At 39.7% G+C, this 24251-nt stretch overlaps 3 protein-coding genes across 7 annotated transcripts; all 3 read left to right on the top strand.

Moving 5' to 3' along the window:
* Nucleotides 1–1293: 1293 nt before the first annotated feature.
* On the top strand, nucleotides 1294–22416 carry LOC143890000 (uncharacterized). 5 transcript variants are annotated; one of them, XR_013255094.1, is made up of 4 exons: nucleotides 1294–1445; nucleotides 1866–3990; nucleotides 14489–14551; nucleotides 21747–22416. XR_013255094.1 is itself a non-coding variant. In XM_077394473.1 (2 exons), the coding sequence occupies exon 2, from the start codon at nucleotides 1915–1917 to the stop codon at nucleotides 3859–3861; it is 1947 nt and encodes a 648-aa protein (XP_077250588.1). In that variant the 5' UTR covers nucleotides 1294–1445; nucleotides 1866–1914; the 3' UTR covers nucleotides 3862–4373. The 5 variants fall into 5 exon arrangements, 1 of the variants encoding a protein (XP_077250588.1); XR_013255095.1 differs by lacking the exon at nucleotides 21747–22416 and adding an exon at nucleotides 20834–21642; XR_013255093.1 differs by lacking the exon at nucleotides 14489–14551.
* Nucleotides 16405–17409, top strand: LOC143891145 (uncharacterized). Its single transcript, XM_077395785.1, has 2 exons — nucleotides 16405–16549; nucleotides 16691–17409. The coding sequence occupies exons 1-2, from the start codon at nucleotides 16405–16407 to the stop codon at nucleotides 17407–17409; spliced, it is 864 nt and encodes a 287-aa protein (XP_077251900.1).
* Nucleotides 19487–20008, top strand: LOC143891144 (uncharacterized). The gene has a single exon (XM_077395784.1). The coding sequence runs from the start codon at nucleotides 19487–19489 to the stop codon at nucleotides 20006–20008; it is 522 nt and encodes a 173-aa protein (XP_077251899.1).
* Nucleotides 22417–24251: the final 1835 nt, after the last annotated feature.

Here is a 24251-nt window from a genome sequence, read left to right as displayed (position 1 = left end):
AAATAAGTCCACTAACCTTATTGGGCTTACAATAGGCCCACACATATTACTAACCCATTATCAAACCACTTCCAACGTGAACGCACGTGGCTAAGGTGTTCCCGGCTCAAACCTTATTGATCACTAACTGTATACGAGCCGATCTGGATTGCTCTTCACTATAATCAAACATTCTCTACACTCAATTTCACAAATGTCAAAACATGTTCTATGCAAGTCCATAAACATGGGTTCAATTACACATAATACTTTACTTTCTTGTTAACCATGGGTTCGATAATATATAATCAAATTTCAAAAATGCATTCTTCCCTTTGGGCCCATAGCGTTTGATTGCAAAAAGGAACCAAATTCATGAAGACTACTTACCCATTAGGTGTGTGTGCCCTTTAACTATACTACTAAAAATCTTTTATAAATTTTTTTTTCTGGTAGTAGAGTTGCAGGATTAGAAATTTTATATTGCGTAAGCCCACAAAGTCTAATATTTTTCAAAACGTACCACGACCCACACAATAGGATGATCCAAACTGTCCATTTGATGGGCCACAATGTAAATATATTGTGTCTCAAAAATCATTTCCATAGGATGATCCTAAACGACCGATCTATAGAGGAATATATCTATTTTTTGGGCACACCCTATTTACGTTGTGGCCCGTCAAATAGACTGTTTGGATCATCCTACCGGGGAGGGGTGTCTCATGGGATTAATGCCTCTCTTCGCCCTCCAATTTTCTATTCTCTAGGGGTGCAACTCGGGTCAGGTTGGGGCCAACCCTAGCTCAACCCAAAATAGCATTCCCTCAACCCTAACCCAACCCAACTCGAGCCTTGGGTTGAGAATGGTCAATCCTAACCCAACCCGCTTCTAAATCTCTCTACTTTAACCCAACCTATCTAATCTATTTTTTCCAAATCAGGTTGTATTTGGGTTAACCTAGGGCAAAAATAATAATAAAATATATATAAACTTAAGAATCACAGCAAAATTAGAGGACGGAGGTCGGGTTCGAGTCAAGTCGGTCGCTCAAGGCCTCAACCCTAACCCAACCCGAAATTAAATCAGGTTGTCTTTTCCCAACCCTAACCCAACCCAACCCAACCCAACCCAACCCGCAGAAATGCCATCCCAACCCAAGCCAAAATCGGGTTTAAACCTGTCGGGTTCAAGTGGAGCCCGACCCAAGTTACACCTAGTGAGACAAAGATAAAAAAAATACTGGTAAGCTCTCATAGTCAAAATGTCAAGGGTAATTTAGTAAGTTTTTAGGCAGAGATACCCAATGCATTTAGACTGTACTTTTTTAAGATTAGACTGTCCACATGAATTTACAAGAAGACCACGATCTGGTTACAAAGCAGAACAGAAAAGGGGGAAAACTGAGAAAAGACTTTCTATTCTAACCATTATCCATCCATATAATCAGAACATCCATATCTAGGTAAGGATTTTTCTGTATTTAGATCTCTTTGTTGGTTCATTCTGTGTGTCTCCATGTCTATGCTTCTCTGTTCTTAAGGTCCTTTCTAGGGTTTTCTCTAATTTTCTACTCTTTTATATAGGAGGTTGAGAATTCATTGGTTTTACTAAAATCATCTTTTTTCTGTTTTTTCCTTGCTGGGTATTGGAGATTTATTGTTGGATTTCACTTTGTCCTTACTTTCGTTGATTCTTATTAGCATTTTATCTGCTTTTTTGTTTGTTTTTTATTTTATTAGGTGAATATTAGACTAAAATTCATCTTTTTCTGTTTTTTCGTTGCTGGGTATTGAAGATTTATTGTTGGATTTCACTGTGTCCTTATTTTTCATTCTTTCTTATTAGATTTTTCTCTGTTTTTTTGCTTGCTTTTTTTTATTAGGTGGATATTGGGTATTTCTGTACTTCCTGTTCATTTCAAGTTGGTGTAAATGGATCCAATGGGTGAAGAACAATTAGATTATGAAGATGATGAGTATGGTGGAGGTCAGAGATTGCAATTTCAAGGCAGTGGTGCAATCTCTGCCCTCGCCGAGGAGGAGTTAATTGGGGAAGATGATGAATATGATGATCTTTACAATGACGTGAATGTCGGCGAAGGTTTCATTCAGTCTATGAACAGAACTGAATTGCCTGTCTCATTAGGCAACGTAAATGGGAACCCCCCAGAACATAAGATTGATGCCCCTGGATTGAAGGTTTTGGAGCCTATAAGCTCACAAGAGGTGAGTATCCCTGGAGTTGGGGTTGAAGGGAAAGATTCGAATATTCGCGGTGCTGGTTTTTCGGATTTAGAGCAGAAAAGGAGTGGGTTTTTCTCTGGTAAAGGTTTGGAAGAAGGAACTGGTAGCTACCCAGATGTGGTTCCTCAGAAAGGTGGGGGTGAGACTCAAGTAGGAAGTATAGGTTTTCGAGGGTTAGCACCCGTGCCCCCCAAACTTGCAGTTGATCCTGGTCAAGTGCCAGGAAAGTTTGTCGGTGGGCCTTCGTTGGTTCCGGATTCAAACAGTGTTGTCGCCAGACCTGGTCTGAATATGAGTAGTAATCGAATGGGTACGGGCGTGAACCGTCCAATGATTAATGAGAACTCAAACAGGCCGATATTGGGTTCGGTTGAGAATGCAATAACTATGCTTTTTGTGGGAGAATTGCATTGGTGGACTACTGATGCGGAGCTTGAGAGTGTTTTGTCTCAGTATGGAAGGGTGAAGGAAATTAAGTTTTTTGATGAGCGAGCGAGTGGCAAATCAAGAGGCTACTGTCAGGTTGAATTTTACGATCCTGGTGCGGCGGCTGCCTGCAAGGAAGGGATGAATGGTTTTGTGTTTAATGGGCGGGCTTGTGTGGTTACATTTGCTAATTCGTATAATATGAGGCAGATGGGTGGTGGTTTTCAAAATAGAAACCAAGGACAAGTTCAGTCACAGTCACAAGGAAGGAGACCAATGAATGATGGTGTTGGGAGAGGTGGTGGGATGAATTATCAGGGTGGAGATGGAGGGAGGAGCTATGGTAGGGCTGGGTGGGGTAGAGGAGGACAGGGATTGCCAAACAGAGGGCAAGGTGGCGGAGGACCAATGAGGGGACGAGGATCTATTGGAGGAAGAGGCATGGTTGGGGGCACGGCTGGGGTGGGAAGCGGTGCCACTGGAGGCCACTATGGGCAAGGCCTCGCAGTACCTGGGATGGGAGGTCCCCCTGGTGGGATGATGCATCCACAAAGTATGATGAGCGCAGGTTTTGATCCCACATACATGGGTCGAGGAGGTGGTTATGCTGGCTTTTCAGGCCCTGCTTTTCCTGGGATGATGCCTTCATTCCCTGCTGTTAACACAGTTGCCCTTCCTGGAGTGGCACCACATGTTAACCCAGCTTTCTTTGGCCGAGGAATGTCAGCAAATGGAATCGGAATCATGGGTAGCACTGGGATGGAAGGACATCAGATGTGGACAGATACAAACATGGTTGGATGGGTGGGAGATGATCATGGGAGGACTACGGAGTCAAGTTATGGTGGGGATGATGTGGCCTCTGACTATGGGTATGCAGAGGTTAACCATGAAAGTGGAGGAAGGTCAAATGCCCCTCGGGAGAAGGATAGGGGCTCCGAGCGTGACTGGCCAGGAAACTCTGAGAGGAGGCAACGGGATGAGAGGGAATCTGATTGGGATAGGTCTGATAGGGACCGGTACAGGGAGGAAAAAGATGGGTACAGGGATAGGCAGAGGGAGCGCGACTGGGATGACAAGGACGATTGGGATAGAGGGCAGTCCTCTTCAAGGTCTCGGAGCAAGTCACACATGATACAAGAAGAAGATCACAGGTCACGATCAAGGGATGCAGATTACGGGAAAAGGCGTCGCCTGCCATCAGAGTGATACAATCTTGTGTTGTTCCATGATACTTAAGCAAGAAATTTGCCATATCCAATGATGACAACATCTTTACCATCACTCTTTCCGGTACCTAATGAAGCCGCATGCAGGAGTGTGGCTCCATGATAAAAAGTAAGTCTTAATTATGTTACGTAAGAGGGTAGACTCTGCTTTCGTATTGCTTCTCACGGAACATCATTGGATGCAAAAAATTGACATATGTGTGCTTAAAACAATAAGTAGTTTTTCATAGCATCCTGAATTATCCGGTGAGGTTGGACTTTTCGTACTGCTGCGCCGCCGGTTTTTCACTGGTTTTACCTCGCCCGAAAACCTCTTTTTATATGAGGTGAGAGCTTTCTGGGGTATGCAACCTAGATATGCTTGAAGTTATCTTCATTTGATGGTTTTATGAATGTACATTAAAAGTATATGTACTTATTACATACTAATTGCTATATAGTTCCTCGTGCCTTAAGCCGAAGCTTTTGGCATTGCTAGGTCCTCCTTATACACATTCTGTAGCACAGATTAGAATGGGTGGTGCTCTTAAGCTTTAGGTACTTTAATGCTCCACAAGCCACTTGTTAGAATTTTTGATATCTCTGCAGCCTTTAAAATATATGTGAGCTGTGGCTATGTGGGTGATGAAATTGTTGTAACATGCAAAATCCAAACCAGCATGCTTTTTTTTTTAGTTTCATCTCAACTGTACTTGTGTGGATTTGGAAGGTGTCAGCATTGGTGCATATAGATATGCTGAAATTATTTCTACTATGTTTCTTTATTGTCCACACCATGTTGACTAAAGTCAACTTAACCATTCATTTTGTGCTGCAGATCATATTTCCATGTTCAGCTGCCCACCTTAAACATTTTTAAATTCTAGAAAATTCTATCCACAGACCATTCTTTTGAGTTAGTTAGATGTTGGTGTTTTTGGAGGAAACTTGATTACAATTGTTAGACGCTGATTTTAGGCGCAGTAAAAAGAGTTTTGGTACTTGCTAGCTCTATATTTTTTGTTTAATTTTTTTTAAGACGCACGTATAGAAATGTTCATTGTTCTTTACTTCTTTAGTCAATCCGTGGAGTTTCCCTAACCCTTTAACTTGCATAGGATCATTAGCTTTTCTTCAATTAGATTTTGATGGTAAAATGTCCCATTATGTCTTGTCTTGATAAACTTTAGGGTTTTACCCCTAGTTACCAGGGTGGGAAACAAATTCGGGACATGAAACTTGAAACGGAAACGGGAAACTCATGAAGAAAAATACAGGAGAAACGAGAAACAATAGAAAATCGTATGAGAAACGTCTTATGAAATGATGTGTTTTTTCCAAAATGTTTTTCGTAAGTTCCACACTTGTTTCTTACACATTTCATATGTGTTTTCTACGAGTGTTGCATACGTTTATCCCGTGTTTAGACTTATTTACATAAGTTTTCCATTTGTTTCCCATGTATTTCAGAAACATTTCTCCAATTTTGTATCATATTTTGGAAACGTTTCCGAAACGTGTTTCCCTCGTTTTAGGGGAAACGAGTTTCCCATCCGCGGGAAATGCGTTTTAGGGGAAATGGGTTTCCCACCCGCCCTAGGAGTTTCCGGCAACTATGACTTTTACCTATAAACCCCTAATTTGGAAACCATATCCCAATTAGTCATTTTAAATCCCAAAATTGTTTACTTTTTTGAAAATTATTTTCTCAAAGGGTACTAAGTACTAAATCAATTAGCATATGTCGGGCACAAATTTTTTATTGATAAAAATTCCTTTGAAGTTACTCTAAAATGACAATGCTTTGATGATTTCTTTCTTTATTCTTATGAATACCGTTATTGTGTTCAAAATGAGGAACACCGAGTCTCATGTGCAAACCTCATCATTCATTCTTCATGCCATCTATCATATGCATGGTATGCCATTGTGGTGATCCAAATTATTCATCTTGTCACCCACAATGAGATCATCATATGGGACAGTTTAGTTCCAAGCTGAATAGATCATCCTCTCCCCTTGCAATAAAAAAGGGTTCATTTAATCTCCTAAAAAAAATCATTGCTCGCTAGTAGTATTTTCAGGTACTGCTCAAGTGGATAGGATCTCTGTTCAACATGGGACTGGACATATACTGTCGTCGTGTGACTCGCAAGATGAAAGGTCCCAATCATAATTCATAACACCCTTGTGCCACGTGTATGGTGGCTGCTGATAAGGAGCGGAGGATGGGTGTTTTTCTTTTCTTTTTTCTTTTTTTTACTGACAATGAAGAAGAATGATTGTGAAATTTCAGCCATGAGACTTGGCATACTCAATTTTAAAAAGTGACAATCCTTCATACGAAATAGAATTTTAGACGGAAGATTATTTCCGAGCTGCTTAGATGGCATATTGTCAGTAAAAGTTACAGTGACATATGTTGACAAGAGTAGTATTTACTATTTAGGAATTTTTGGGCATATGTTTTTTTCAAAATGTTATTTTTGGCTAAATTGTGATTTTCAATGACTAATTGGATAGACTTTTTTTTCTTCTATTAGATACTAGGGCAGAACAAAGTCAAAATTCCCTTAGAAATTATCTGTAACTTGGCTAATAGAAAAGGTACGGTGTTCTCTTTCACTTTTGCGAATTGGAACCTAGACATTGTTGGACTATGTAAGTTTCTGTCCTTTTAAAATATGATTAAATATTTATATGATCCAAATTTTCTCTATGCTTGTTTATTATATGGTTCCAAAATTATTGGCCTTGGAAGTTGATTTTTTTTTTTTATGAAATAAGTAGAGAAGTTGCAATGTAGGGTTTCTTGCATTGGTGAAATGTTTCCACAATATTTAAATCGTAGTAGGGAAAGTTGAAATTGAACCAATATGGAGATTCCTCAGTTTGGCTTTTAGATTTTTTTTTCTTCTTAGCAAAGTGAGTAATCCTCATGTTGATTAGGTTTTATTTCATCTCAATAGTCTTCAATGTGGTATGTTTCTTTGTCTTTTCATTATGTGATGATTTGAGTACTATTTATGCAAATTATTTTCTTTTATTGGAAGCATAGAAAGGCGAAAGAAAAAGTTTACGTGTGAGTTGAGAGACTGTACATCTTAGATGCCTAAAATGGTGAAAAATTCTGGTGTGAGTTGGATTCATTTGCTTCATTTATTCTATTGGATTTAAAATTCTAAAGATTAAGAGTGAATATTTGAAAAAAAAAAGAAAAATTAAAAGATGTCCTTGGGTATTCCGTGGCTGCTCATTGTAGTTTTTTGGAATTTTATAGCGAAATCGGAGTTAATATCAGTAATTGTTATTTGTGATAGACACATTATTGGCTGCAGTATATTGAAGGGGTTGAGAAAGTCAGAAAGTATTGTGTGCATATTCAATTTTGAGTGAGTATGGTAGTAGTAAAGCTTCATGCTTCTAAAGCAAGGTTTGAAATTTTCGTTTCGGTTTTGGTTTCGGTTTTAGGTGCCACGGAAATGGAAACATTACAGTTTTGGTCAGAAAATTTGGTAGAAAACTTGTAAAATTATGGAATGTGTGGAAACATGTGAAAATGACTGAATTTTAAGATGAAACATGCAAATGCTAGAATAAGCACAATGCACACTTAAAAATCACCTCATATAAGCAAGTCAACCATCCATATAAGAATCAGATAGTGTGGTATGGAAGCCTCGATTCCGCAGGAAGTTTTTTGAGAGGGAGATTGCATATGTTGCTAGGTTGCTGGAGGTGCTGACTTACATCTTTGTAAAACAGGATGGGGAAGACAAAAGGGTTTGGATTTGGGATACATCTGAAAAATTCTCCATCAAATCTTTCTATCATCATCTAGTGGCTAGCCTTGCATCCTCCAAAGTAGCTAGAGTGTGGTCATTCCAGGGCCCCCCTAGAGTGAGCGTGATTGCTTGGGCGGCCTTGTTGGAAAGGATCCAAACCGTGGATTTTTTACGAAAAAGGAAGTTTCTCATTATTGACTATTGTGCTTTATGTATTGAGGATGGGAATGCAGTAAATCACTAAATCACATGCTCCTGCATTGCAAGTTAGCCAGGGAAGTGTGGGGCAAACTGTTTAGTAGATTTGGGATGAAATGGGTTTTCCCTGCAAATGTTATGGATCCGTTTCTGGGATGGTCTTTAGTGCCTTGGAATAAGAAATGAAAAATTCTTTGGAAACAAGGTTTTAAATCTCGGTTTTGGTTTCGGTACGAAATTTCGGACGAAATCTTGTAAAAATTTCACCAAAATTTCCGAAACGTTTCACCGAAATTTTCGAAACTTTGGGTGAAATTTTGTACTTCACCGAAACATGTCATCGAAATTTCCCCGAAACGTTTCGTTTCGGCGAAGTTTGGTACTTTTCCGACTCAATGTGTATTTCGGTTTCGGATTTCGTTTCGTTTTCCAACGAAACCGAAATATTTCAGTTGAAACGAAACGTTTTGGCCAAAATTTAAAACCATTTTTGGAACTTGTCCTTTCTAGCTACCATTTGGGTGCTATGGAAAGAAAGGAACGCTAGAGTATTCAAAGGAGTTTCAAGAAACGCTTCTTATATTTTCATTAGAGCTATTGCTTTGACGATAGCGTTTACTTTGACGCTTCTAACCAGACCGAGACTTATAAGGTTTCCAAGACTAGTTTGGATTAAATCTGATTAATCGCCAAAGTTAATTAGATTTTTATTGCACACTATAATTTTGTGATACATGTCATTTTCATGTACGGATTTTATGTTGTGCATTATGTGAGCAATGAATCTTTGTTTTATCAAATTTCAATACCTATGCTATTAGCAACTAATATACTACCATCAAGCAAGGTTTTAAATTTCGGTTTCGGTACCAATTTCGGACCCCACTGAAATCCGAAATTTGGTATTTTAGTTCGAAAACTCAGACCGAAACTCCGAAATTTTGTAACAATTTTTTTAAAAAAATAAAATGACATTAAATCGAAGTTTCGGACCGAAATTACCGAAATTTGGTAAAGGGAGAAATCCGAAATTTAAAACCATGCCATCAAGACACTCTGATTGGAACTAACTTTGAGGAATGGAATGATATCCTTCCTATAGTCTTTTAGTGTTATGAAACTTGACCTTGCACTAGGGTTGATGAGTCTGCAAAGTTCACTTCCACGATTTCAAATGGCTCGTCGTGAGAAATGGGAGAACTTGAACCGTCTCAGTCTGATGATCATGGAACTCACCATGTCCAAGGTCATTGGGAAAATTGTGAAAGAAGGTATATAATACTCAAATGGTTGAGTGGGATTAGATGAGATGACCTCCATAACGGTACAAGAGGAGCAGATGATGCATTAAAAGAGAGTTCAGAGTGCTAATTTTGTTTCGCACAACAAGAATAAAAGAATTGTAAGCTAAGGGAATTTCAAAGCAAGTGGAGACCAATAGGGCCCGAGAAGAATCTCTATATGGAAAATGGAGATCTAGTTGATATTGTTTATGTACCTTTTCTCGGAAGATGACTGCTTTTAGTTTCAGGGTAAGTTTCTTATGATTATTGTTATTCAATATATCTACTCTTATTCGATTGATCCTAGTTTTTTTTATTTAGAATTGGATATTTCCTATTATAAAATCTCTTACAATTACCATTCAAAAAATAAATAAATTCTCTTACACATCTTGTTAGTATTGTTAGTTATATTTAAGACCCGTGTGAAATGTATCAGATGAAAACATGCAAGACTAGATAGAAAAGGGCTATAAGGAGACAGTGCCTTTTAGAAGTAGTGCACATATATATTTGTGGGCATTTTCTATTTTGTTTCTGGGTAGGTCTCAACATTTTTTCATCTACTGTTGACTACTCTCGTTAAAGTTAAAGTTATGTCTACCTTATGTATGTTTGGGGGTGTGCATTGGAAGCATAGCCTTATAATCTGCAGATTTGGGAACTAAATTCTAGAATTGTCAGTTGTCACTTCATTGGGTGTTGAGATAAGTCAAAGGGTTATCGGTTTTATTGTTCTTCCTATTTCAACCGGGGCATAGAGACTTATCATGCTACGTTTTTCGAAGTGGTGACATCAATGGGAGTTTAGAGCCTTAAAAATAGATTTTGAGAAAGAGCGTGGTCCCGATACCTATAGTTCCGCCTAGTACAGTTTCTCGAGCATGATGTAATTCTCATTGAGTACCATGATCATATGGATTCTCCAGTTGTTCATGAAGAACAAATCCAGTTGACAGATGTTGTATAATATTGATGTTGGAGCTTACTCTGATCTAGTTATCTTTGCTATTCCAGTTGAAATTCGTAGCTCTTCTAAGTTAGTGGACAAATACATAGTGTCAGCCAGAAGGCTTTCTAGTGATTAGTATAAAGAGCACTTGGTGTGTAAACTATAGAAGTTCTTTTATGGGCTTAAGCAGTTTTCCAGGCAATGATACTCAAAGTTTGACGAGGTTGTTACCTCTTTTGGATTTAAAGAAAATGCAATTCGTTAGTGCATTTATCTGAAGATCGGTGGGAGCATGTTTATTTTCCTGGCTCTTTATGTTGATATCACTGATAATGATCTCTTGCTTGAGATAAAGTGAATATATTTTTCATTTATTTTCAGATGAAAGATCTAGTTGGGACATCTTTTGTTTTGGCTTACAGATTCATAGCAACAGACATCGTGGCATACGACATCTTTTGTTTTGGCATATTGATTCATCACAACAGACATCGTGGCATGCTTAGATTGTCTCGGAGAGCGTACATCGATAAGGTTCTTATGTGGTTTAGCATGCATGCTTCTTCTCTAGGCGCAGTACTGTTTTATAAGGATGATAAGTTCACCTAACCACAACACCCTGGAAATGATCTAAAAAGAAATCAAATTAAGAAAATTCCTTATGCGTTTGTTGTAGGAAATTTGACATACATGCATGTGTATGCTTATCTAGATATAGCTTTTGCGATGATCCTGGTACAGATGATGTGATCCAGGCATGGATCATTGGACATCAGCAATAAATGTTATGTGCTATTTGCGAGGGATCAATGATATTTTGCTCACATACAGAGGGTCAGATCACCTCATGCGGATTTTGCTGGTTGTCCATATGATATGTGAGTTCTTCCTCAGTATACATTTTTTGATAACAAGAGGAGCCATATTTTGACTGCTGACCCACTAACATAAGGATTAGCCTACAGGTTTTAATGATCATGTTACTTGTATGGTTTTAGTTTTTAATTTGATGTTTTTGGTTTGTGGTAGCCTTTTGGTTTGGTAGAACTGCATGATAATATTCTTTGGTCTGTTTTAGCATTATGGTTCTATTGTTTGCAGCTGCTTTTTATGAATATACTTTACATGTTATCGAGAATTTTATTATGGTCATTATTGCCATTTTTGTGTGCATATGATTGATGTGTTACAGACTTACAGTTATGCCTCATAGGTGGTGTTGCCTCATGGGAGGTGCTACAATCATGCCTCATGGCAGGTGTTACATCTAAAGTTTTATATGACGGTGCCTCGTGAGAGGTGTGACGTTAAAGTCTTAAGCTTTAAAGAGGACAGGTTTTGCTCAAACTGCATAAAGGTTTCTCACCTATGAGTAAAGCATAAAGGTATCTTAAGACATCAGAATTTTCCGTCTTAAGAGCTTCACTTGAATCATAAGGGTCCGGTAAAGGACATAATGTTCGGATCAATTTGGAAATAGGCACGAAAGATCACATTTGCATGTAATTTCTATACCACACAGCCATACCATTTAGCATGTATCAATGAAGTTGCTAGTACTATGCGTTTACGGTCCTATGTCGGAATATGATGTAACGGCATTCGTGATCGGGCGTTAGTGGCTTTGATTAAGGCAAAGTTTGAGGTGTTACTCTTATCAACATTCTTTTGTGGCCATTGCAATCCAGAGTCATTTTCAAACTAAAGGTCTTGAATTAAGTTTTGAAACCAAAGATTTTATAGTAAAGTTTTCTATCAATGTCTTATGCATTCCAAGTCGGAGAATGTAAGACTTTTATGGATTTGCATAGCACATAATTTGGCTCTTGTAAAAACTAGATTGGAGAGAATTATTAGTAAAGAGTAATCCAGATTGGCTCATAAACAGTTAGTGATCAATAAGATTTTGAGCTAGGAACACCTTAGCCACTTGTGTTCACATTGGAAGGGGTATGGTAATGTGTTAGTAATATGCGCGGGCCCGTTGTAAGCCCAATAAGGTTAGTGGGCTTTTCTGAGGAACAAGGGTCTGTAATGGGTGGACTCTATGTTTTTCTTTTTAGTTATTATAAAAACGAGATTGGTGAGCACACATAAGTTTTTTATTTCTTCCCATTGGAATACACACGAGGAAGAGAGAGTAGAAGACCACCCAGAATGTGCAGAAGGTTGGAATCATTCTAGGATCGCGGAATTGTCTTTGCCTAAGGATCAAAAGCCATGCACGGAGGTGTTTATGCTCTATCTCTTCTTGTGTTCAATTTCTTGAATTGTATGCCTATGGTTTCGATCATGCAATATTAGTTTTGCATATGGTATCAGAACCAGGTTACGATCCTGGACTTGTGAGTCAATGATGTGTTATCACAATTTTTTCCGTAGTTCTTACATGAACTAATAGAGGTGTTTAAAACATCAATAAGGAGGCTGATGCTACCTTTATCACTCTTATTTTGATGGAAGTTGTGTATAAGTTCCGTTCTATTACTTTGGTATCTTGCTTCTACGAATCATGGTAAAAAAAATCTCACGAGCATTCTGGAGTTAGTATCATCATTTGAAGGCATATTCATAGAAAGCAGACAAACTATACATAATGTTGATTGAAAATGATGCTTTGTCTCTGAAATTGGTGGTGTAGACCAGATTATGTAAAGTCAACATGGAGAAGCTTTCAACCATGTGGAAAGAGAGTATATTAGGTTCTGTGAGGATGGATGTGGTGTGAGTGGAACATTGAAAAAATGGATCCATGAATGCATTTCTATGGAAAGGTTGTTGAATGTTATAGATAGTAGTCCAGATTGCTTTTCCATAGCTTTAGCTGGGTCAGGCAAGGTGACCCTCTTTCATTGTTCCTATTCATCATTGTTGGGAAAGTGTTAGATCTTCTCTGCTGAACAAAAGAAGAGATCTAATTCGAAGGCTTTAATGTGAGTGGAAATGTATCGTCATATACTTCTAAATTTCAAAAGATATTATTTCGGGAATGAGTCGGAAAAGTTCATAATTTTTATCCCATTTTTAAAAAATGTTTCACTATGTATCCGGTCTTAGAATCAACTTGGGGAAAGTGTGTTTGCAGGTATGAACACCGAGGAGAGACTAAATGCCCTTGTTGGTCTATGATCTTCCAGTTACATATCATAACCTGCCTTGTGGTATTTTGTGCTACCTTCTTAGAGCTTTCTGGGCCTAGCGATTGTTAGTGTCGAAAAGAAGTTGGCATTTCGGAAGAAAGTTTTATCTTTCTTTTTTTTGGTTGGATGGAAGATCTCCCTTATATCAGCATCTCTTTGTAATCTTGCAGTCCACTTCATGGTGGTGTTTAATATAGTTGACTACCAACTAGATTGGCAAAACTCCAAAGAGACTTCTTATGGAAGTATGGAGGTAAGAAACTCAGACATCTCATCAATTGGATGGTTTGTAAATCCAAAGTGGTTGATGATCTTGGCATCAATTATGCAAGGATGTGAAATATGGTCTTCTTGGTGAAATAGCTCTAGAGATTAGGTGAAGTGATGATTTTTAGTGCATGAGATTCTTGGGCCGCGTGGGTGTGTGGTGGATCATTTTGTTAATCTCAGTCAATGGTTTGGTTGTGGGGTAGTGCATTAGGTTTTCGATGGATATGTGGTTGCGGGTAGATTTTATATGATGCATTTGGAGCTTTTATGGTGCAATTTTTCATAGGATATTAGCATCAAAGAATGTGATGATTGTCTCTACAAAAAGTTAAAAAGAACGTTGTGATTGTGTGTGCCTTTGCATGGCCATGTGTGCATGTGTGTGTGTATGCGTGCGCACGCGTGCGGTGTGTTTGTGTGTGTGTTGTTTTTAGGAGGAGGCTTAAGCACCGTGAGTGAATGTGTCTTTCCTTGTGTTCCTTAGGACGTTAAAGAATGTTCACATGTCCCTTCTTCCGTAAGAGGATTTGAATTTTGGATCCTAAAGGTTGAATTTAGGTTGACGGCATTCTTTTACTTATATTTATAGAGCGCTTGAATTTCTATTTGTTTGTGTTTGGAGTGCTCTGCTGTCCCCGCAACCCAAGGCCAGTTATTTGATGATAATGACATGTAAGCCATTTTCATGTCACCGAAGAGCTTTCTAACTCTCCCAAGATGAGTGCTCTGATTCTTCAAACAATATATGATTGATGGCTAATTGCCTTCAATCTGCACATTGTTGGCTTCAAAGGTCCTAATCCTTTGAATCAAAGTCCAGAACGCTCTAACTTCAGCATCTATTGCCTGACTATTGCCCATTATTCTAAGGAGTGCAGTTTTGATAGGAAATGAGTCATTTTTTAGAGCTTTGTATCTGGCAAGCATTGCCCCTTTTTCAACTTTTTCCCATTTTGTATGGTCATCTTATCTCTCCCCCTTTCTTTTCCTTATTGAGCAGGCTTATGCAGATTACTGTGCTGTGATGATGAGTTAATGTGTTGATTGGTCTGATGTTTACAAGGTAAATTGTCTCAGCTTTTTGTTTACACTATACCTAAATAAATCAGTCTTTATACTTAATATTCTTTTTAAAGTCATTTACTTTTTATAAAAGTTCCTTTGGTGCTCCTTCCTTTGACTTTGGTGAACTGCTCCCATGCCCACTTTGTGCAACAAAGTTCTACAGTATTCTACAGTATAATTGGATTTCCAGCTCTTGTATTAGATTCGGTTATCAGGTAATTAGTCTAACTTGAGGACTTCATTTTTCCTACTTTTATCGGTTAGGATTACAACTCTAATGGATCATTATGCAAATACTAGGTTTCACTAGCTATGATTGGAGTTTCCATCAATAGCATGTATGCTCATGGTTCTTCTGATTTAGTTGCTGACAATGCCATCCTAGTCCTCGTGTTGTTAACCATCAGCAATCAATGTTAGTCACAACATGGGTTCCATCTGTATTATATAACTAGCTTCATACCATATTTGTGCTTTGTCCCTAATAGACGGTCAACCTTTTTTCCTGGTGTTTGTTGACCATGAATAGATTCCTTCGAGGTTTTGAAAATCGTTGACTGGTTTCATGGGTGGCTGTGCTCACCTTCCTTGCTGCCTAACTCCCTTAGTCTACTTTCAGATAATTAAGAGAGAAGGATCAGCAATACTAAGACGAAGGCATCCGCGGGCATCTCCATGTTAGAAAGTTATTCTGTAGGAAATACGAAGAATAATTATTTATCTGAAAGTAGATTCAGGTAAAGCATCGAGTGCACCAACGCCATGAGCTCCTCGACGCAGCAGACGAAGAAGCATACCCGAAGGCACCCAAAAGAGAGATTAAAGTAGAGAGGGGGCTTTGCCGATTGAGTTGACTTCCTCGATTAGCGATTGAAAACAGGTCAGTGCCCTAAAAGGGATTTATAGAATACCCTTCCGGAAATGTATCTCGCGGGGGGCGTTCGTTGAGGGGATTAAGCAAGAATACATCGCCAAGATCGGATTAGAGTGATCAACGGTACCTCCAGTATTACAAACGGGCGATTGATCGTGTTGTCTTCAAAGCGGTGTCGGATGCTCTTCACATTCGATTGCCCCCCAACAATGATGTAAAAGTCCAGATAAATCCAAATCTGAAATGGCGAGAGATGGAGACCAATAGGACTTCGGAAAACACTTCCAGAGCATCTTTAATTCCAACGCTGGGGTCTTTTCTTCCGGAACAGATGATATTTCCGGCTCAATCAGAAGGATTAGAGACGGCAGTCGGCAAAATGGGCGAGGATTCTGAAACTAATTCCTCTACCAGGTTGCGTTGTTCACCTGAAGATACGTTGAAAGGAAATTTAGATGCAAGCCCTGACTTGAGCCTGCACTCTTTCAAACTGGGTGATGGGGAGTCGGAAGATGGCATTAATGCTGTTGAAGCCGGAATGAATTGCGAGGCTGAATTACCACTCAAAGACATCTCCTCATCCGAAGATACTCTGGAGATTGATCTCCATCGTGCCTCTGGTGCGGTGAATCGGAATCGGAGATTGACAGTAGTAATCTGGGGGTGGAAATCGAGGCCATGGAAGCGATGGGTGAGGATCTAGGTATTCAATTTAAACAGGATACCTCTCTCTCTCACATGATGATTCAAGATATTACGGAAAGAGACTGTGTCAATTCGGCTCCTCAAAAAAGCAAGGGAAGGGGGTTGAGGGAATTGAAGCGTCTGCAATAAGGCGAGCAGACCAGGGGGATAAAGTCTTCTGTTTTGTAATGAAGATCATTTTCTGGAATATCAGGGGTTTGGGTTCCGATCGGAAAATTTTGGCCGTAAAAGACTTACGTAAGCCGGAGGTGATTGTAATCATCGAATAAAAAATGGAAGAGGTATCTGAGCTTCTCATTAACAAAATGTGGGGGAGGTTAAATCGTCAGTGGGTGGCGATGAAGGCTAGGGGATCAGCAGGAGGGATAATTGTAATATGGACGGAGAATCCTTTCACTATGGAGGCCAATGACATTGGTACGTACACTGTATCTATACGGTTCAGACATAATGCATCCAATTCATTCTTTCTTCTAACGGCGGTATACGGTCCCGCTCGAGCGAGGTAGAGAAGATCTCTATGGCCGGAACTGATGAATGTTCGTCAACGATATTCAGACCGGTTGATTGTTGGGGGGGATTTCAATACTATCAGATATCCGGAGGAGAAAAATGTGGTGGGCAGGGTCACTACTAGTATGAGGCGTTTATCCGATTTTATTCTAGGGGGGGAGCTGATCGATCTTCTGTTGGAGGGGGCCAGATATACTTGGACCAATAACCAGGAAAATCTAATCTTAAGTTGGCTGGACAGAATCTTAATCTCAACGGAATGGGAGGAGAAATTCCCAAGAATCTTCCAGCGAGCTCTACCACGCCCTATATCGGATCACAATCTGTTACTACTTGAGTTATCAGATTTCTCTGCCGGACCCAGACCATTCAAGATGGATATGTCATGGTGTGAAGACAAAGGATTTGATGGGAAAGTGAAAAATTGGTGGGAGGCTATGAATGTGACGGGGTGGAAGGGTTTCATTCTTGGCCAAAAAATTAAGCAACTCAAGCTCAACATTCGGGAATGGGTTAAACAGGAAAATTCATCTCGCGAATTGAGGAAATCTGAAATTCTCTTAAAGCTACAGGAACTGGACAGACTGGAAGAGTCCAACCCTCTGGGAAATGTGGAGAGGCAACAAAGAGCAGATCTCAAAATTGAATATGAAGAATATATCCGCAGGGATGAGATCAGTTGGCGTCAGAAATCTAGAGCCATATGGCTCAAAGAAGGTGATGGCAACACAAAGTTCTTTCACAGGATGGCGAATGCCAGGTGAAGGATCAATAACTTCAGCTGTTTATCTGTGGAGGGAGTGCTGATTGAGAATCCTGACAGCATAAAGACCACAACTGTAGAGTTTTATCGAAAACTATACTCCCAGAATTATGCATGGAGACCTACAATTGAGGGCCTGGAGTTCAAGACCATATCCGAGGACAGTAGGATTTGGCTTGAAAGACAATTTACAATGGAGGAGGTAGAAGAAGCCCTCGGATCGATGAAGAAGGAGAAATCACCGGGCCCTGATGGCTTTCCTATGGGGTGCTACTCTAAATATTGGGATGTAATCAAACAGGATGCCATGGGCTTCATGAAAAAATTCCATGAGAGGGTGTTCTTAATGAGGGAAGCAACCCTACATTCATAACTCTAATTCCTAAGAAGGAGGGGACAGCGGAGTTGAAAGACTATCGCCCAATTAGTCTCGTTAATGGCATCTATAAACTCCTGGTTAAGGTACTTGCTCAGCGTATCTCCCCCATTATGGAGAAGGTTATTTCCAAATACCAGGGAGCTTTTGTTAACAAGCGTCAAATTCTGGACGGAATCTTAATTGCTAACGAAATCCTTGATTCAACAAAACGAGGGGGAGGCAGGGGAACAATTGTGAGGGTGGACCTTGAGAAAGCTTATGACTGCGTGGATTGGAAATTCCTTGATACAACACTTCAAAAAATGGGATTCGGAGATCGATGGAGAGGATGGATAAGAGCATCCTTATCTTTGGCAACCTTCTCAATTCTTATTAATGGATCACCGGCCGGCTATTTCAAGAGTTCGAGAGGCCGAAGACAAGGTGATCCTCTTTCACCTTATCTTTTCATCATTGTGGTTGAGGTGCTAAGTTTGCTAATTAACAAAGCTGAAGTTAAAGGGTATTTGTTGGGTCTTTCAATCAATCAACGCTCGAGTCCGATATCACACCTCCAATTCGCTGATGACACGTTGCTACTTTTGGAAGAATGTGTCAATCGAATGAGAAATATAAAAAGACTTTTCTGGTGGTTTGAGATAATATCGGGTCTCAAGATCAATTTTGCAAAAAGCGTTGTGGCTGGGATAAATATGGATCCGGATCTGGTAATGGAACATGCAAATGCACTAGGTTGTTCGAAGGCTTCATTACCGATCAAATATTTGGGCCTCCCATTGGGCTACGGGATACCTAAAGCATCCCTTTGGGATTCGGTTATTGAACGGAGATTGGCGCCATGGAAAAAACGGTACCTCTCTTTTGGGGGTCGAATTACCTTAATCAAAGCCGCTCTCTCAAATATGCCAGTCTATTTCATGTCAATGTTCAAAATCCCAGCTAAGGTTGCTTCCTGTATTGAAAAAATCCAGAGAGATTTTCTTTGGGAGGGCAATGAAAGCAACAAAAAAACCAATCACTTGCTGAAATGGGACGTGGTCTGTGAAGGTCGAAAGAAGGGAGGGCTAGGTATCGGAAAAATCAGAGTCAGGAACCGTGCACTTCTTGGCAAATGGCTATGGCGGTTTGGTACGGAAAAAGAGGCGCTGTGGCACAACATAATAAAAAACAAATACGGCTGTGATTGGGGAGAATGGATATGTGGAACACCTTCCGCCGGTAAGGGGTCGGGTGCGTGGAAGTCTATAAGTACCCCTTATGCATCTTTCCTGCCTCACCTACGCTTCAAAGCTGGCAAGGGCAACTTCACTCGCTTCTGGTCCAATCTTTGGATCGGTGATCAAAGGCTTCGAGACCGCTTCCCAGAGCTATTCCGTATCACGATTAACAAAGATGAGCGAATTGCGGGGATTCTTAAACGAGGGGATTCAAATGGATGTGCATTCTGGGATGTAAGGTTTAGGAGAAACTTAGAGGACACGGAACTACCTACCTTCACTTCTCTCATGCGACTTCTATCGAATCACTATTTATCTCCGAACGTAGAAGATGAATGGATTTGGTGTCCTGATTCTCAAGGCATATTCTCGGTACGCTCTTTCTTCCTAAAATTAAATGAAGAGTCGGAATCTGATTCGTTCCGGGCTTGTGTCTGGACCATTTAAAGCGGCGCGGTTTTCAATGTGCAAACCGGTGTATAATGTGTCGAAGGGAGGAAGAATCTCTTGATCATCTATTCATCACCTGCCCTTACGCTTTCCGGCTATGGATGGCTATTTTCCGTGCGTTTGGTGTGTCTTCGGTAATGTATTATAGCGTATCAACGGTCATTTCCCATTGGCGCGGTATGTTTAATGGTTGCCTCGGACGCCTCTTGTGGTTGGCTACACCCTACGCCATTCTGTGGCACATTTGGAACGAACGGAATTGTCGCATATTAAATGGGAAAGAAAAAACTTGGAGACACATCTTGCTAGACGTAAAACTCTCCATCATTGCCTGGGCGCGTCGCAATGGTGGAATCCCTTACCCGGTGGGGATGATTCTTAGACATTGGGACACTGTGGCAAAGGAGATGAAGATATCCCCCGATATCTCACCTAGATGGGATCCTCCGCCGGCGGGATGGTTTAAGTTAAACTTTGATGGTAGCTCATTCGGGAACCCGGGAAGGCTGGCATTGGGGGAATCCTTTGGAATTCTTAGGGCCATTCCATCATGACTTTCTCAGGTCCACCGGGGATTTGTGACGCTAATGAGGCTGAGGTGAAAGCCCTCTTGGCTGGACTACAATGGTATTTGAAGCATAATATGGGACCATTGATGATAGAAGGCGACTCTACAAACACAATTGGGTGGGCAAAAAACTTGGGTGGGGGGCCCTGGCGTCTACATCAATTTCTCGTCGAAATTCGGGATTTAGTGCGAGAGCTTCACCCTTGCATCACCGTCGGAGAACAGCAAATTTTGCTGCGGATGTACTCGCTAAAGACGGGGCTAATTTACCCGAAACTCGATTCACTGCTCAAATCGACTCCGATATTGAGCCCCATTTGTGAGATCTATGTAAGATTTTCTATTTCTGGGGACATCTTGTCCCCTCTGGTTGTACTGCTTTTCACTATTAATAAATGTTAACTTTCAAAAAAAAAAAAAAACTGTCACCTGATACCCGACTGTATGGGAGTTTGGTGCATTGTTATATAATATCATGCTTGTAAATAACGAATTTATAGGTTACAGTGTGTGCATAATTGCAATGTGTTATATAGTGGTATTGTTCAGATATAAGTGTAATTATTCAATAGTGATAGGGAAGCTCGAATCCAATTGTCAAAGGTTGAACAAGTCAACATGCAGTAGTACTAGTACCTAATTGAGCCTCAAATGATTTCAGGACCTGGATGTCTTATATCTATATGGCATCTGCTATATTTATTTATAGTAACAGTGATGGTGAGTGGGAGAAAGATTTTGGGATTGATCTATTTTTAGAGGACTGGTTTTTATCTATTTTAACATTAGATTCCCTTTTCATCATATCCAGGGGAGTGGAGCTGGCAATCTTTTTTATATGGCTTGTGTGGCGATGCACACTAAAACAGCCCCTGATAACATGAGGAAAATGTGTTTGAATGGGTGCCTTCACTAGATACAACAGATGATTCTTTCATTCTAGTTATTGCAGTTACTGTTTGAAGCTCATTGATTTGTTGCTTACAGAGCCTGCCATATGTAAACAAAAGATGTAGCAGTGTAGGGTTTTCCATGTTCTTGAATCCTTTGAAGCCTAAACTATCCCTTTATTTATTTATGGGCGCCTAAACTATCCCTGCACCATTCCAAATAGAAAAAAAAGAGAAGCCCTGTAATTCTGGAAATGGGTGTCTCACTTATTGTGCACATACATCACTTTTAGCAATTTTTTGTCATAGGCGATCATGGTGGATATTTTCTGTCACTATATGGTTCAGCACAACATATAGAAGAGGATCAAATATTGTGGAGGAGATGTTGGAAGTTCAGTCCTGGATCCACCATGTCCAGCAATGTGTGAAGCATGATTGTGTTTAATGTGTAACTAGTTTTTTTTTTTTGGTAGTCACTTGTATTGAAACATGTAGCAGGCATTTGAGTTTGTTATTAGGTTCTTCTCTGTCATCAGCGGTTGTGTAAAGTTATTGCCTTGTTGCAAGCGTTTGAGTTTGTAATTAGGTTCTTCTCTGTCTTCGGCGGCTTTGTAAAGTTCCTTGCCTTGTATCTCACTGAAGGTCTCTACTCTTGCATGCTTTTCTGCATAACCATTAGCTTTGCATATCAAATATGCGCAGGGTTGTGGCATACTTATTTGTAACAAGGGTTATCCCATTCATTTGTAATTGGAGTTGATTAGATCAATGGAAAGTAGTTTCTGTTGAAGCAGCTTAACTTCTTCTAAGTATCACAACTTTTTTTCACAGCTTAACTTCCTGTACAAAATTGGAATACTGGTTCAATTTCTTGTGCGGTTTTCTCGCCAACTCTAGCTGTGGTGAAGACATGGTATTGGATTTTCAAAAATCCATGAAGACTAGATTTTCTCAATCTTCATATGCTGAAGGGTTTGGCATGTAGAGTTGTGTGTTACCATTCTGAAAAAAATGTATACTTTTGTGTATTCCAGTTGTGTATCTGTATTGGCTCTTGATGGGGGTTGGTGTAAATTGTTTTTGGTTGGTCAGTAGGAGATTGAACTACAGTTGTCCACCCATGTATGTGAGGTTTGTAATTGTTCTTGGAAGGCCGCATTCTGGATGGAGGTGTTCAACTTTCAGCTATGTACCATGTATGTTTTTTTATAATGTACTGCATTCGAGTTGGTCGATAGGTGATCGAAGTGTACTTGTCTACTCCCATCCATGCAAACAAGATGTTCTAATTTCTTTGGTGGAGGTTTTTGAATTCCACCCGGATACTGGGATTTGATGATCTTGTTGGAGGTGCTGAATTCTCTCCACAAATCATTAAAGTACTGTTGTTATTTGGGTTTTTATTTATGTACATTTTTTTTATGTATTTTGTTGTTGATGGGGCTGTTATATTTTGCAGTATATTTACATTTTTATGGCATGTAACATCATAGTTCTTCGATTTTTTTTTTTTCTAGGGTTGTTTGAATATATCTTGTATTATCTGTTCCAAGGCTCTATTGTCATCTTGCTTTTGTAGTGCACTGGATGTGTGACTGATGGAGAGAGGTCATTTGTAAGCCTTATAATGTTGTTGGGGTGCATGTTCTTACTGTTTTTTTTTTTTTTCTAGGGTTGTTTGGATATGTCTTGAATTATATATTCCTAGGGTTTATGATATACTTTTGTAGTGCAGTGGACGTGTAACTGACAAGAGAGGCTGTATGATCTGGTATTGTTTTAGATATTTGCATTGCTATGGTTTTGTTATTTCCTGAATAAAAGATATTAAATAGACTATGATTTGCTATATTGTGTGTGGAAGGTATTTTGGGAGTGTTTGGCATAATTATTTAATAGGCATTGTCAAATTTCTTAGGTAGGTAATGAAAATTTCTATGCCCTCACTTTTTTGGGCCCCACTTGTCATTTGGACGTGATCAGGTACGTTGATCTTTCCGGAGAGCACAAATCCAGCCCATTGGATTTGATCACACTTGGATCGGATGATTGCGGCCCTTCCCTTCGATCCATCAAGCCTCGTTTAAGGTCACACCAAGAAAAAATAATGAGTTGGTTTTTGTAGGCCTTAATCTTACATATGGGATGTCCATTAAGCACGGGACTGGGATCATGTGGGTCACGCCATGAAGATAAATGGTCTTGATTACACATACATTGACCCCAGACCCAGAGACTGGCAAATAATAGGGCCCCACCTTCGGTTGATTAAAACCCATATTTAATAAGCCCTGCTTTGGACATCCTTAAGGCCCAGCAATAAATTTAATCATCTAATTGTAACATCAAATAATGTGTATACTTTGTTGTTGAACATAGACATAATTTTTGGTTCACATTCAACAGCTAAAATTAGACATTATTGGATGCTAGGATTGCATGATTGGTGTGATTTTTGGGGTCAGTAGGAGATAAAAAAGTATGGCCTATCGGATGCTCAGATCAGCCAAAGATGGAACCCACTATGACATATTTTACACCTCATTGTATTTTACGGTGAGGTTGCAGCCTATTGAAGCATTCCTTGTGGGGGTGCAACTCTGGTCGATTTTTTAGAAATCAGGTTTGGGCTTTTACTTATAAAATGGGTTCAAGTTCGGGTTGATTCTAATTCATTTTCTAGCAAATGCTCAACCGGACCCAGCCAAATTGCACGCTTAATTCATCGTGGGACCCTTGTATGGGGCATTCGAAATGAATAGATCAGATGATCGAGGAAGGAATTCAGTACTTAAATTTTGAATAATTTTGCCTTGATTAGATAATTTCAACTCTATCAGGCGAAATAAATCCTTACCTAGTAGCTATCTGGATCAATCCAATTGTCACAGTTTTCCTAATAGGGGGCAAATTTATTAGGCTCCCTATTTAATTATATTTTAAAGAGGGAAAAGTTTTCTGAAATTCAAGAACTGAGTATGTTCTTAGGTAGGGGTACAACTTGGGTCGGAATTGGATTGGGTTGAGCTTTTGCTAAAAATGAATCGGAATCGACCCCATAAATAGTTCAACTCGATGCACCAAAAATTGACCTGAGTTGCACTCAAGTTGTAGGTGTGAAAATCGACATGAGTTGCACCCTTAGGCCCGTTCCTTTTAGATTTTGACGACCGATTGTGAGTCCGAAACCTATTATTGGACTCAAATCATTGTAAGGGTGCAACTCAGGTTGTTTTTTTAGAAATTTTGGTTGAGCTTTTTCCATAAAATCAGCCCGGAAAAGAAATAATTGCCCCTGTTTTTTGTTTGGTCCCTCTAGTGTAAAGGAGTAGTCAT

Source organism: Tasmannia lanceolata, unplaced genomic scaffold (genome assembly GCF_043159265.1).
Source record: "Tasmannia lanceolata isolate RefF3 unplaced genomic scaffold, GAP_Taslan_0.1 ptg000013l, whole genome shotgun sequence".
Taxonomy (NCBI): Eukaryota; Viridiplantae; Streptophyta; class Magnoliopsida; order Canellales; family Winteraceae; genus Tasmannia; species Tasmannia lanceolata.
Note: the sequence above shows the minus strand (reverse complement) of the source record. Positions and strands in the feature narration are given on the sequence as shown.

What these genes read in the sequence shown, in the direction of transcription:
- LOC143890000 (XM_077394473.1), top strand. Translation starts at nt 1,915, where the DNA reads ATGGATCCAATGGGTGAAGAACAATTAGATTATGAAGATGATGAGTAT.
- LOC143891145 (XM_077395785.1), top strand. Translation starts at nt 16,405, where the DNA reads ATGGAAGAGGTATCTGAGCTTCTCATTAACAAAATGTGGGGGAGGTTA. An exon ending in TATGGAGGCCAATGACATTG is followed by an intron (nt 16,550 to 16,690) that starts GTACGTACACTG and finishes AACGATATTCAG; the next exon opens with ACCGGTTGATTGTTGGGGGG.
- LOC143891144 (XM_077395784.1), top strand. Translation starts at nt 19,487, where the DNA reads ATGTGTCGAAGGGAGGAAGAATCTCTTGATCATCTATTCATCACCTGC.